The sequence below is a fragment of the Protopterus annectens genome, chromosome 7.part0 (assembly GCF_019279795.1).
Source record: "Protopterus annectens isolate FY-2018-M chromosome 7.part0, PAN1.0, whole genome shotgun sequence".
In the NCBI taxonomy this organism is placed as follows: Eukaryota; Metazoa; Chordata; order Ceratodontiformes; family Protopteridae; genus Protopterus; species Protopterus annectens.
The window spans coordinates 321328500-321342615 of record NC_056739.1 but is presented as its reverse complement, the minus strand read 5'-3'; the positions used below and the strand labels follow the sequence as shown (position 1 = coordinate 321342615).

Genomic DNA, 14116 nt, shown 5'->3' with positions numbered 1-14116 from the left:
GCCAGCTCACTAAAAATAGTTAGCTCTTCATTCTCTGAAATGCATGGGCTGTGGAAGGGAAGACAAATTTTGTGGCTGCAGGGAAAACCTTGCATCCTTTGGGGTCCTGATGTACAGGCTGTTAAAACCCTAGCTCTCTCCTGCTCTGTTTCACAAAGATCAGTAATTATAAGAGGAAGGAGGTGGGAAGGGAGGAGCTTCCCCTCCAACAGTCAGATATTTTCTGAGAGAAATCATTCCATTTTGGACCTATTCTGCAATAAAAGTCCTCAGAGAAGCCACTTCAGTCTGTTTCCTCTTCATTGCTGCACTTTCTGCAGTTCTGATTCAGATAGGGACAACATGTCAGGCTCTGGTTCGGCTCCGAGCAATGCCCGTCCCAAATATCATTTTAAAAAGAGGGCAAGCCTTCAAGCCACTATTTGCCCAGGTGAGTTTAGCTGAATTTCTTTCTTATTTTTAATGGGAGAATAATGGTAGAAAATTATTATTTTAGATTTCTTTTGGTGGACCAGTTAAGCAGGTACTGATTTGTTTATTTTACACTGTATTACTTGTTTTATATTGTATTAAACTTGTATGATATACTGATGTTTTCTTTTGCCTGCCTTCTGTAATTTGTGTTATTTTGCAGCGTGTAGCTTAGTATACTGTGTTTATATTTTCCTGTTTTGTACCTGTAGCCCTGTATTATTTGCCTAGTTATGTTAAACCTCCGCAAAATCGTTTTAGTGAACGTCTTCCATCTGCAGTATGTCTGTTTACTCCGTGCATACATTTGGCAAATAGTCTGTACATCAGTCCTGTAATAATCCTAAAAAAAGCTTTAGTTGATCTTGCGTGCTTCGTTTGAGATCTAAATACATTCTTGGTGGTAGGATGTTGCTGGGGAGGTGTAGCTCTACTGTTAGCAGGGCAAAATTCCTGAACTGCTAAATTCATGTGGCTTGCTGTGCTGTGTGTGCTAGAGCAATAGGTGAGCAGTGTACAAACATCTGTGATACGGTATTTTGGGAACAGCACACTGACTTGGTCTTTGACAGCTGCAGTGTGGCATATGAGCTTTTGTGTTCATTTTGTCAGTGCAGAAGGTGTCATTGCAGTGAGGAGGTTGTTGACTGTAACAACATGAGTAGACATTGTGGCATATGTCTGCTGATGATCAGAACAAAAATTACCTGTATCTGTGGTTCAGAAGATTGGACAAGAGAGGATTGTGAGCACAGCCTGCGCAATAGGCATTTAAATTCTCAGAGTACTGTCAATGTAGTGTAGCATAGAGAGTGCACTCCTGAGGTGTCATCCTTTCATGTGATCAATTCATTCAATGTCCTGTTTGCCTGAGTTGTTGGTTGGATGTCATAAGATCCTGGGGCATTTGCCACTGAAGGTTGGGCCAGATTTCCTGTAGTACCACCCTGTCTGCCCTGAAAAAGGTCATAGACTCAAAATCTGCCTAGTTAGCAAAAAAAAAAAAAAAAAAAAAGTGTGGAGCTGTTTTCAGTTTAGAAGGTGCGTAGAATTAATTTTAAAACTGTACCTCAAGAAATGTCATGTTGTATTGAAGTTAGTTCTCAAATGGAATACATTCTGTTCAGATTGCATCTAGCAGTGGTGATTGAGTGAGGTGGGCAGAATCTGTTCAGAGGTATGGAATACAAGTTGCCACCTTTTCAGATGCCCAAGGTGGTAATTTTTTTTTTTTTTTAGGAAACTCCTACATTTGCAGCAGGACAAACCAGGTCTCCAGCTGGTGCAAAAGACTGGATTTTACTTTCTTGACAAAATAAAAGCTCAGTTTTATAGAATTTGCGTTTTCTGTTTTTGGACACACAATAATGTTTATGTTACCATTAAAGGAAGCTTAGGAAATGTTTGTTATCCTAAAATCTCAGGGTGTTTGCATTTGCCACTTTTCCCACAGGATGCAGTTACCCAAATAGGGAATATCCTGCAAAAAGGATTGGTGGTAACTGTAGTGTAATGTAGCCAGATTTTTAAGGAACAATACTTGCATAGGAAAACATTCAGTAGTGACCTAACTAAGGAAAGGAAAATGGATATCCCCATTCCTGCTTTAAAAGATATGCTGTGCTTTTCAGGAAAAAAAATCTATATGAGTTTTGTTGACCAGTGGTCTTTTTTTCAGGGAAGATCTGAGGTGGTATTCATAATAACTAGGGCAGATTTGGCCAGGACATTGGGGAGCCTCCCCTACTCATTTCAGTAAGTGCCGTTGTGTCTTTTATAGTAAGTGAACAACCACAAACTCTGGCAGATGGGACCTTGGTTTAACACCTTATCTGAAGGATGGCGCACACTGGAGTACAGAACCCGCATTATACTGCAACGCAGTTTCAATATTGGAAAATTAATCCAGTTTACCTGGTGAGGGCATAGAATCTATGTCCATATCTTCTACCACCAAAGGCAAATGTGCTACCTGCTGATCAACTTTACTGCTTGCGTGGACTAAAATCCCTTCCTTTTTAAAACAATATTAGCTACCAAACTTCCCTGAATGTGCCTGTGGTCAGATTACAAAAACATTTAAAGAAATGGCTGTCAAACTCCGTAAATGTGCCCTTTAATTCCAAAACATTTTAAAAAATGGCTACCAAACTCTGTAAATGTGTCCTTGGTTTCCAAAACATTTACACTAAAAGAAGGAGTCGGCAACTCTTTTTTTTTTTTTTAAAACTTAATTTTTCAAATATAATTTCTACATAACTTCCTTACAGAAGTGAAGTATCAGTGTAATTTAACTTGACTGTCAATGTGATAATGTGTCAAGACTTCAGAATAGCTCGACTTTGTGTTTCATAACAGATGAAGGAAAATCTGTGCTGCTTACTTCAAAGCACAGGGAAGTAAATCTCATTTGCATAATGTCACGAGTGGCTGGATCAATGTAAAATGGGTGGAGTATCCGTACTGGTTCCAGGCTGTATACTGTGTGGATAAAATCCAGGCAACCCAGTAGCTTTAATAAACCACTATGCAAATAGCCAAACAAGTAGCCAAAAATAGAACACAACCAAAAAAAAAAAAAAAAAAAAAAAAAACGTGCACTTGTTAATCAAAAAATTTATTCTCACTCTAGCACCTTGGCCAATAGGCGTGTGAAGAGATGAAAATCTTTAAAAAAAATAAATCTTTATAGATTGACATCAATTAACACAAATTAAACAATTAAAAACACGTCCAATAAAAACTCAAACCCTATTAAACTACAACAACACTTTCCAGTTACATTCCAAATTTAAACCACTAGGTACCAAAGTACCATATTTTAAAATATACTGTTTCCTTACAGAATAATTTCTTTTTCAATTCAAAACTATTATAGCTTGCTACCATATCTAAAATACTGAGTCTCTTAAAAAAAAAAAAAAAAAAAAAAAAAACAAACAAACAAAAAAAAAAAAACATCCCAATACAAAATGAGCTGCTATGGGGCTTTCATTGTTTTTATTCATAATATCTCTGAGATGTTCCTTTAAAGACCTTTTAGTTTCTCCAGTATTATAAAGGTCACAGAAACATCTCTGGGCATAAATAACACTGTTAGTATTGCAATTAAAAACATTCCTTAAAACATAACTAACATTATTCATTTTATCATAAGTCCTCACAATATGCTTAAACACTGAGCAGGTACCACAGGGCAAAGTACCAACTATTCTGGGTGCTAACATCAATTCAGCATTAGGGGTCGAAAAATAATTATAGACAATCATGTCCTTAATACTGCGGCCCCTTCTCAAAGAAAGAGAAGGTTTATTAGGTAAAAAAATTCCTTGGGGCTCTGTTATTCAACAAAGAATCCCAATAAAATTTCATAGCAGCAAAATGTTTATCTGTCATCACATATGTAGTGACAAAATACATTCTCTTATCTTTATTCCCAACAGTTCTATCATTGTAAGTAAACCTTTCTGTATAATTAATTCCATTATTACATTTATTAGAATATTGATCAATACCAAATAGCCGGGTACACTGCTTTTTCAATATCTTGAAAATCATAACCCTCTGTTTAAATTTGGCTGCAAGTTCTATACAGTTCCTTAACCAGTATATTCTCCATTACAAAGCCTAAAAATTCGTAATACTTTATGGTAGAGATTCTATCAAATGTGACGGATGGAAGCTTTTACCATCTAAGAATTGGTGTTTGCAAACTTCCTATGAACCCTAGTTTTTATTCCCCCTACTGGCACGCCTTCTAATTCCACATCCAAAAATCCTTACCGGTTCCAGGCTGTATACTGCGTGGATAAAATCCAGGCAACCCAGTAGCTTTCCCCAAGTAAGTTTTTCAAAGTTGTCCCCTTCAAAACACTTAAAATATTCAGATTTATTTTATTTTAAATAATTTACTTGTATATTAGGTTTGCTAAACAAGAGCCCATTTTCAGATAGACAGGAGGGAGAAATAAATAAAAATCAGCAGATGCATATAATTAGGACATTCTTAAGTATTATTAAGGCACATATATGAAACTTGGTATAATTTATTTGCAAATGAGGGAAGAATGTATAAACAGTCTTGTGTAATAAATAGTCTATATAGTTAAGCCAGTGGAGAAACAGTGATGTGAAAGTTAAAAAGTTTAATGAAAAGGAGAGAAGGAAGATTGAGAGTATCCATATGATTAGTATAGTTGAATTTTTGGGGAGTGCCTCCATGTTTAGGTTATGCTGTGGGTGTTAAGACTAGTATTGGAGTGCAAACAATGAGTGATTATCTAACTGTAATTACACATGTAGGACAAGTCTGTGTATTACTGAGGTTGAGCTGTGGATGTGGCCTTGAAGGGAAAAATCTTTGGTTATGGCTGTCCAAGCAAAGGGGGATACTAATATTTGCCTTCCATTTTGTAACAAGGAAGTAAAGTGGGTACACCAAAAATGAAGCTTCAGCTGCAAAGTGATGAACAACAGTTACAATATATTCCTTGTTTAAAAAGTGCTGTGTACTTGTGTTCTAAGTAGACATGATAAAAAAAAAGATAATCCTAGTTAAGGATTCCTTGATTGTTTATTTCTCACTATGACTAGCACTTTCATCATAAAATGTACTTATCTTTGAAACAGGGCATTTAAATACTGCAATCCGGGAGCATGGGGAAGAGCGAGTGTGTTTGGGAAAAATGCTTGGGGGGTGCATCTGAATGGGCGGTTGTGATTGATGGTGATACAATCAACGTATTTGCGTAGAAGGATCATAGCCAGGTGCTGCCCTTTGTTCCCCTTGTTGTACATGCTGCAATATTTGTCCGAGACGAATGACTGTCATAGTTTAAAACGCCAAAAAGTATTTGAACAGGTTTTGATTATTTTGGAAATTGTTTGCAAGCTCAGAATATTAGAAAATAATTGTTTGTGGTTTGTCCGGCCAAAACCAGCATATGCTGGGGATTATAAATAATTTTTAGAAAGCTTGCCAGGCCTTTTCTAGTATGGGTATTATACAAGTTTGAAGTTAAATCTTTGGTGTTTGGCCAGAATCTGAAATATTTTTTTTCACTTGTGGCCATCTCATTCGACAGTAGTTAACCCTTGATATTTAGATTGAACTTGGAAAAAATAATTTCTTAGAAGCCTTCTTTTATGGAGTTGTGGATCTTGCACTCTGCTTTCTTCTATGGCTGTATCATGTCTAGTAGTTTGCCAGGATGCTGTCCGGTCACAGCAGTTTCAGGGTTCATGGGCATGGGGGTTATGTTTGTTTATTTTGTAATTGAAGACAGTAATTTGTTTGGCTATTCTAACTTGTTTTTTTTTTTTACATTTGTTTTTATATTCACTGTATTCTTTGTCTGACTGTATATCGTCTGTCTTTTTGTACTGTTGTCCGCATGTATGATTTGGCAAAAATTTTATGCTGGATGCCCTTCCTGAGGTTAAGAAGGGATGTGATGATTAGTGATCAGCAGTATGGTTTCATGCCAGGAAAGAGCACTACAGATGCGATCTTTGCTCTGAGAGTGTTGATGAAGTACAGAGAAGGTCAGAAGGAGTTGCATTATGTTTTTGTGGACTTGGAGAAAGCATATGACAGGGTGCCTAGAGAGGAGTTGTGGTATTGTATGAGGAAGTCGGGAGTGTCAGAGAAGTATGTAAGAGTGGTACGAGGGTAGTGTGACAGCGGTCAGGTCTGTGGTGGGAGTGACGGATGCGTTTAAGATGGAGGTGGGATTGCATCAAGGATCAGCTCTGAGCCCTTTCTTATTTGCCATGGTGATGGACAGGTTGACAGACGAGATCAGACAGGAGTCCCTGTGGACTTGTGATGTTTGCAGATGATATTGTGATCTGTAGTGAGAGTAGGGAACCGGTGGAGGTGACCCTGGAGAGGTGGAGATATGCTTCTAGAGAGAAGAGGAATGAAGGTCAGCAGGACTGTGTGTGAATGAGAGGGATGATAGAGGAATGGTGAGAATGCAGGGAGTAGAGGTGGCAAAGGTGGATGAGTTTAAATACTTGGGATCGACAGTTCAGAGTATGGAGTGGATGGAGAAGAGTGTCAGGAGTGATTTGTGACAGACTAGTACCAGTAAGAGTGAAAGGGAAGGTCTACAAGAGGGTAGTGAGACTGGCTATGTTATATTGGTTGGAGACAGTGGATTGACAAAAAGGCAGGAGTCAGAGCTGGACGTGGCAGAGTTAAAGATGTTAAGATTTGCAGTGGGTGTGATGAGGGCGGACAGGATTAGGAATAAGTATATTGGAGGGTCAGCCCAGGTTGGAAGGTTTGGAGACCAAGCCAGAGAGGCAAGATTACATTGGTTTGGACATGTGCTGAAGAGGGATGCAGAGTATATTGGGAAAAAAGATGCTATGGATGAAGCTGCCCGGTAACAGGGAAAAGAGGAAGGCCTAAGATAAAGTTTATTGATGTGTGAAAGAGGACATGCAGGTGGTTGGTGTGACAGAGCAAGATGCAGAGGACAGGAAGAAATGGAAACGGATGATCCGCTGTGGCGACCCCTAACAGGAGCAGCCAAAAGATGATGATTCTGTCTTTTTGTATGCCTTCCAGGCCATGCCTCTTTTTTTTAGTTAAAACTTCTAGGAGGTGGATCGATCCAGTGGGGCAATGTGTTCTTTATTCTGTGTCCTGATATGCGAGTATTTGTAATGAATGAGATGCATAGTTCTTTTTAAGATCAGAGAACATCATCTTTGGTCTGTGTGTGTTTTGACAACACTTCTATTTGTAATTGTTTTTGCTGTTGTAGGAGGGGCTATGTACTGCCAGATTTGAGTAAACTGGGTTTTGATCACTGAGGTCATTTGGTAGGGTGATCCTTTTGAAGATATTGCTTGGATGTTTTAGTTACTGTTCCATCTAAGGTTACCAGTCTCTCTTGCTCAACTGGTTCTTGTGGGAGGTTTTATTTGTTGAGGGAAACTCTGTGTTTGAATATGGATGTCAGGATTGTGATCTGCTTGATTAGAGCATGATTTGTCAAAATCACCTAGAAGGATAAGTTCCCCAGCATAGTTATCCTGAAATCAGTTCATTGTTTGTCGTGATTTTTTTGGTATACATAGGCATATACACCTAGTATATTTTTATGGGGTCTATGTTTAACCGTTGAATGACATTTGCTTCGAACGGCTAAACTTTGAACCATATCCATCGAATGTTCATTCAGAGAATGTTCATTTTCTTCAACAGGGAAAGTAATTAGTAAGCCAACACTTATCTGTCAAACACACAGCAGTATTTCAGACCAACCCTTGGTGGGCTTCACTCCCCACTCCAAATATATACACACCAACTCCAAAATTGCACTACAGTGGGGAAAAGGACAGATTGGGAAGTGTTGGCCAGCTAGTTACTTTCTCGTTTGCTGAAATGAACTTTCGATGGATAATTCGATGTTTAGCTGTTAGATGTAAATGTCATTTGATGGTTAAGCATAGACCCCTTTTTATTACCTGTTTTAATGGACAGAAATATGGATTCAAGGCTTTGTCTTGTATTCTCTTGGCTGAAACAGAGTGCTGAGGGCATTGGCCAATGTTGTAATACTTTTTGTCTTTTTAACTGATGCAGTCTGTTCTGTGTATGGAATAATCAGGGTAAAAACTCTCAAGATGTTTGGCCTTAACCACACTTTAGGAATTGCTGGAATGTGTGGGTTATATTGCTGTTAACCATGCTTGGAATGTAGTAAATTTTCTGTAGGTTTGTAGCATTTGAGTGCAGAAGTTGCAGACCATTTTTTGTCTTTGATGGGTAAAGAGATGAGCTATGCTTATGGAAGTATGACTTGATGGGAGGGCCAGGATTAGTCTGTATTCTAGCAGAGTGTTTAAGTAGTGTTTAATATCAGTAAATGTCTTTGCTTGCATCTAGATGGATGTCATTGATGGAGGTACTGGGACAGAGATCTGTTACATGTATTAATTAGCAGTGGTTGTAGTTGATAGGTTTTAAGGTAAAAAGTACTAACTCTTCAGTTAAAGCGGTGTTTTGATTGAAGGTTATAATTGGTTATATTTTGCTTTTGTTGTATAGGTGGTTGGTGCTGCAAAGTAAGCAGCAGAAGCAGTACTGCTTTGCAAACGAAAGTAGCTAATCGTAAATATAGCATCAGTGTAGGTTTCATTGTGACAGCTGGTGTCTTTTGTGCATTCTTTGAGAGGTGAGACCAAATTTCAGATTATCTTGTGTTTAGATTAGTGGTTGATCTTAGTTAAGGTGTGTTGGGGATTCATTTTGAATTATTTTGTGGTTTATAGATGGTACTGTTTGAAAATGTAGTTGCGGAAATTGATATTGTGAGGGAAATAGATTGTTTTGTGATGTATGGTTTTAGTTATGGAGTGGAAATGGCAGAAAACAGGTTATCAGTATATCTGATAGATAGTACTGGAGGTTTTGATGGAAAAATGAAGTTAGTGTGTGTGAAATGGATAAGGTTGCTTTTATATTTAAGAGTACGTTTGGGTTCTGTATTCCCTGTAAAGTATGGATACACTTGCTGGATTCCTTTAAATGGAAGGGAAATGGAATGTATTGAGTGATTCTTTGCAGTGGTGTAGAAGTGCGCCTGAGTGGATGGGAAACAGGAATGGGGAGGGCAACATGTTAGTCTGTGCATGAGCTGTACCAAAGGAACTTGGCTGTAATGGTAAATTGCAGTAAACTGTGTAATGTAGCCATTCACTACAATTATTAAAACAGAAACCTACTATATTATATTAAGAGGACCACATGTAACTCAGTAAATTGCAGGAGGAGTCAATTCTGGGCACATTGCGGGTGCTGCGAAGAGCTCTTGGCTAACATCAAAGATTTGAAATAGTACTGATTAATTGAACTTTAATCATACTTTGACTTGGGAATGGGGTCCATTCCTGTCATGGTATTCGAAACCCAAGTCTTGGAGAAATTAAAAAAGTGGACTGCACAAACAGGAGCACCCTGTGACATGTAAAGCAGTCAGTATGCAGGAGAGAGGTAACCCAAGGGGATGCAACTGAAGTATATGTAGTATCTTAAGAAATAAACAGAGCAAAAACAGATATGGAAATTTCAGTCTACTACAACAAAGTTTAAAAAAAAAGCAGGCTCTGTCAATGATAGAAATACATTACCAAGTAAATAAATCAGCAGTCTTGAAACTCTGAATTAGTGGGAGAGCATTCCAGCAGTAACAGCAGAAACCATTCGAGGCAAGTAGATCTACAAGCTGGGTATTCTTACAGTGAAATAAAGAAGCAGCAGCCAAAACACTGCTTATTTGTGGGGTGGGAAACTCCAGCAAAAAACACCATGGCCTGGTACATTTGCAAGTTGGATGCTGGTCTTTCAGTGGCATAATGCAGCTGATTGAGATGCCAGTTGCTTTGTGAGGAGGACTTTCCAGCTGTAGCAGCCACAGAAACTCTGTGGGCAGGTAGAGCTCAGGCTTGAAGATCTTTCGATGAAATAGACTGTAGTTTGAAATTTGTTAGATTGGAATGAGGCTACTCCAGCAGTAGCAGCAGAAACCAGTACAGTCCGGTTGATCTACAGACTGAGTGATGTTCTTAACCATAGGAATCGTATCTCTCTACCTCTTAGCCCAAAAAATGTGAACAAAGCCAAAAGTAATCTTCTTTCAGCTCCTCCCATAAGGGGTCGCCACAGCTAATAATCTGTTTTCATTTCTTACTGTACCCTGCATCTTGTTGTGTCACACCAACTACCTGCATGTCCCCTGTCACCACATCCATAAACCTTTTCTTAGGCCTTCCTGTGTTTCTTACCTGGCAGCTCCATCCTTAGCATCCTTCTGCCAATATACCCAGCATCACTCCTCCACCCATGCCAAGCCAGAGAAGCGAAACTATGTTTATTTAATCTCCAAACCGTCTGACCTGAGCTGACCCTCCTAATATACTCCTTTCTAATCCTGTCCATACTTTCACACCCAGCACAAATCTTAACATCTTTAACTATGCCACCTCCAGCTCTTACTCTTGTTTCTTTATCACTGCGACCATCTCCAACCCATATAACATAGCTGGTCTCACTACCATCTTGTAGACCTTCCCTTTCATTCTTACTGGTACCTGAATGTCGCAAATCACTGCTAACACTCTTCTCCACCCACTCCACCCTGCCTGCACTCTCTTCTATACCTCTTACACACTCCCCATTACTCTAAACCATTGATCCAAGTATTTAAACTCCTCCACTTTCACCAACTCTACTTCCTGCATCCTCACCATTCCTCTGTCCTCCCCCTCATTCACACACACACACACGTATTCTGTCGTAGTCTTACTGAACTTCATTCCTCTCCTCTCTAGAGCAGATCTCCACCTCTCTATGGTCTCCTCAACTTGTTCCCCTGCTCTCACTACAGATCACAATGTCCTCCGCTAACATCATAGTCCACTGGGACTCCTGTCTGATCTCATCTGTCAACCTGTTCCCCACCATGGACAAAACCAAAAAATAATTGGGGGCAAAGGTCCACAAATAGGGACGTATTTTAATTATTACTCTTATAAATTTAAAAAGTTGTTAGAATAACAGGTTTTGCATCGGCATGCATTTATTGAAGGATAAGACGTCTGAAACTTAACTGTCATTATTTGGTGACTTCAGTCATTGTTGATTTGCCAGAAAACCACCCCCCACGCTGCTGCAGGATCTTCATGATGTCTCCAAATGAGACATTCTCCGGGGAGATCGGGGGGAACCCTCCCCTTCCTTCAAGTCAGTGTCCTCCATGAAAGACTCTGGCGGGGGGGGGGGGTCTAAGTGCCTCCTTTTTTTACATGTGCGTTTTCAACAAACCTTCTTTGGGGGGGGGTCTCTGGGGAGGACTCAAAACGTGCAGCTGTTCCTGTGTGGGAACTCCCTGGGACAGAGAAGACAACAGGGTGTCCCTGAGGTGGCTGGATGGGGAATCCAGACCAGAAACAGAGAGAGCCAGGACTGATTCTGAGGATGAGATTATAAAGGGTCTCGATGGGATCGAGAGAACCCTTTCCACCATGTCAAAGGCAGAAGTAGAATTACCCCCCCCCCCCAAGCTGGTGCTATGATCAGGTCCATAATCCTCTGGATCAATGGGGAGCCGGAGCCCAACATCCAGGCACCGAGACTCCAATTGGAAGGCTCGGCTCTGAAAAACACGGAGCCGAAACCACCCCCTCTGATCTTGTCCTGAGGCTACGTCTCAGAGAGCCAGACAGCCACCGAGCTTATCGGAGCCAACCCACTCAAGGAAATGCTCGGCGTCAAGGTACCAGGTACCATCGGCGCCGACCCTTCAATGCAGGGGGTCCTTGGACCCAAGGACTCTGAAACCTGGGGTCAGATCGGAGAAGGAGTTCGGGATGAAAGCAAACTGCATGCCTCCAGCCCTGGAGGGGGAGGGGGCAGGCAAGACTCCCATCTCTATCTGCATACAGATAAACCTCCTCATCCTCTGCTTCGAGGAGGCTGCAGGTAGACCTAGCAGAAGAGGCCACTAACACCGGTCTAGACAACCGGTGGGGTAAAGCAGACACCAGTGAACAGCTCTGTGAAACCTCTGGCTCTGGGGAGGCGCAAGGGGAAGGGAGCCAGGGAGAATTCGAGCCAAGGCCCGGGCAAGGTTTTGTTGGTGATTTCAGCCAAGTTGGAGGCATCTCCTCCATTGGAGGAGTGTGTTATTTAAGTTAAGGACCCTCCTCTAACTCTCTTCTAATCTTCCTCCACAAAAAAAAAAAAAAAAACAAAAAGAGAAACAACAGAGTTTGCTTATTCTCCTGATTTGTTAGTTATAATGTTTATATAATTATTTGCTAGTTGGTTGCGTAGTTATATTGATAGTGTTTTGTGGTAAGCTAGTTACATTACTGCATTTGAGTGACTCATCTGGTCTGGTATTTTCACTGCTAATTGTGTATTAAACTGTTCTAGTCAGGATGTCAAAGGAGTCTAATCAGTCGGGATTTAAAAAGTGTGACTCGTGCACACACAAGATGTCACTTACTGACTGTTGCACTAGTTGTGTGTACTGCTTAGGTGCTGTCCACCTGCAGGATTCCAGTTCGATCCGTCATGGATTTAGCTCAAGAGTCCTGCAGGAGCAGAAGAATAAGCTCATTCTTGGGGGTTTGTTGAAGGGGCCCTTTGATTCAACTCTTGAAGGGGCTCAGGCCTCCAAACCTGCAGACAAATCACCCACAACTTCTTTGGCTCCGCTTTCTGAGCCATCGAAGAGATTTGAAAAATCGAGTTCTTCGGAACCGAAGTCTGTCGGGTCCAAGAAGGAAAAAGCTATGTTGGTTCCAAGGGTAGTTTCGGAAGCATCGAGCAGTTGAAAAAGGAGCCGGTCACCGTCCCTGGACCCAATTCGTTCGGTGCCACAATCTCCTTTGCTACAATTGGTGGCAGGTAGCCGCAAGTCTTCCCATTCCTCTCAATCATCCAGGAGCCTCTCAGATGATTATGTGGAACTGGTGGTTAGAAGGTTGCTCCGTACACCGGCCTTGGCCAAAATTTTGCCCAGCCCAGATGGTCATGGAGCAGTCTCCAATAGCTTCTTTACCTTCGGTTCCTCCTCCGATTCAGCCGAGTTTGGAGCCACAGTGCCTGAAAGTCATAGTGGTGGAAACTTCGGACCCAAAAGCCATTCCCGTAGTTTCGGAGCTGATCTCTGCTCTGACCACTTCTGGCCCCCAGACCCTTCCATGGATGACAACATAGGACTCCCTCGTCTGTTCCAGGGGGGAAGAGTTGAACCGGACCCTTGTTGGATCTGACTCTCCCACTCAGGGCTTCAGTGCAGGTAATTTCTGCGCGCACATCGGCCTCGGAGCGACCACCACCGAGCATCTACTAACCAGGACAAGCGACACCACCATTCATCTCTGCTCAGAGCTGGGCATTGCTATAAATTTAGGAAAATCTGCCTTGTTGCCATCCCAGCATATTACCTTTTATCGGGGCAGACTTAAACGCAAAAGAAATGGTGGCAAAACTTTCACACGAGTTCAAACATTACACCATCAAGTGTCTATTGCTTAGGAAGAAAAAAGTACAAGCAAGATTTGTCCTCAAGGTCCTGGGTTCAATGGCGGATGCAGTAACATTAGTTCCACTGGCACGTCTTCACATGAGAATATTACAATGGCTACTCTTCGCTCGGTGGTCCATGCAGTAGTTGCCCATGTCACACACGATTCTCATTATGAACACCTGCAAGAGGGACTTACAGTGGTGGTTTCAGTCCACTCAGATAACGATAGGCAGACCATTTGTTCTCCCCCAACCTGTCGCTACAGTGACCACGGATGCTTCCCAAAAGGGGGGGCATTGTCTGGGACAGACTGTCCAAGGGATCTGGCAGGAATATGAGTACCACTTGCACATCAATGTCCTAGAGCTGAGGGCGATGCTTCTGGCATTGTAAGCATTCCAAAACTCTCTTCCAATAGGGACTATTGCAGTATAAACAGACTGTCAATGGTGTGTTAAATCAGCAAACAAGGGGGAACCAGATCATATCCCCTCTGTCGGGAGGCTCAAAGAGTATGGCAATGGGTGATTTCTTCTCAACACTTTCTGACTGCAACACACATTCCGGGGAAATCCAACGTAATAGCAGAC

General features: G+C 41.2%; 1 protein-coding gene across 3 annotated transcripts in view; it reads left to right on the top strand.

The window, feature by feature from the left end:
• Window positions 1-14116, top strand: part of AMPD2 (adenosine monophosphate deaminase 2) — an 855139-nt gene that overhangs the window by 65909 nt on the left and 775114 nt on the right. The window contains exon 1 of one of the 3 annotated variants that reach the window (XM_044076869.1): window positions 239-430. The exons of 1 other annotated variant lie outside the window; for it this stretch is intronic. In XM_044076869.1, coding sequence (XP_043932804.1) covers window positions 343-430 — 88 coding nt within the window. In that variant the 5' untranslated portion in view covers window positions 239-342. Of the gene's footprint in view, window positions 1-238; window positions 431-14116 lie in introns of those variants that run through there. One more of the 3 variants, XM_044076868.1, reaches the window with a different exon arrangement.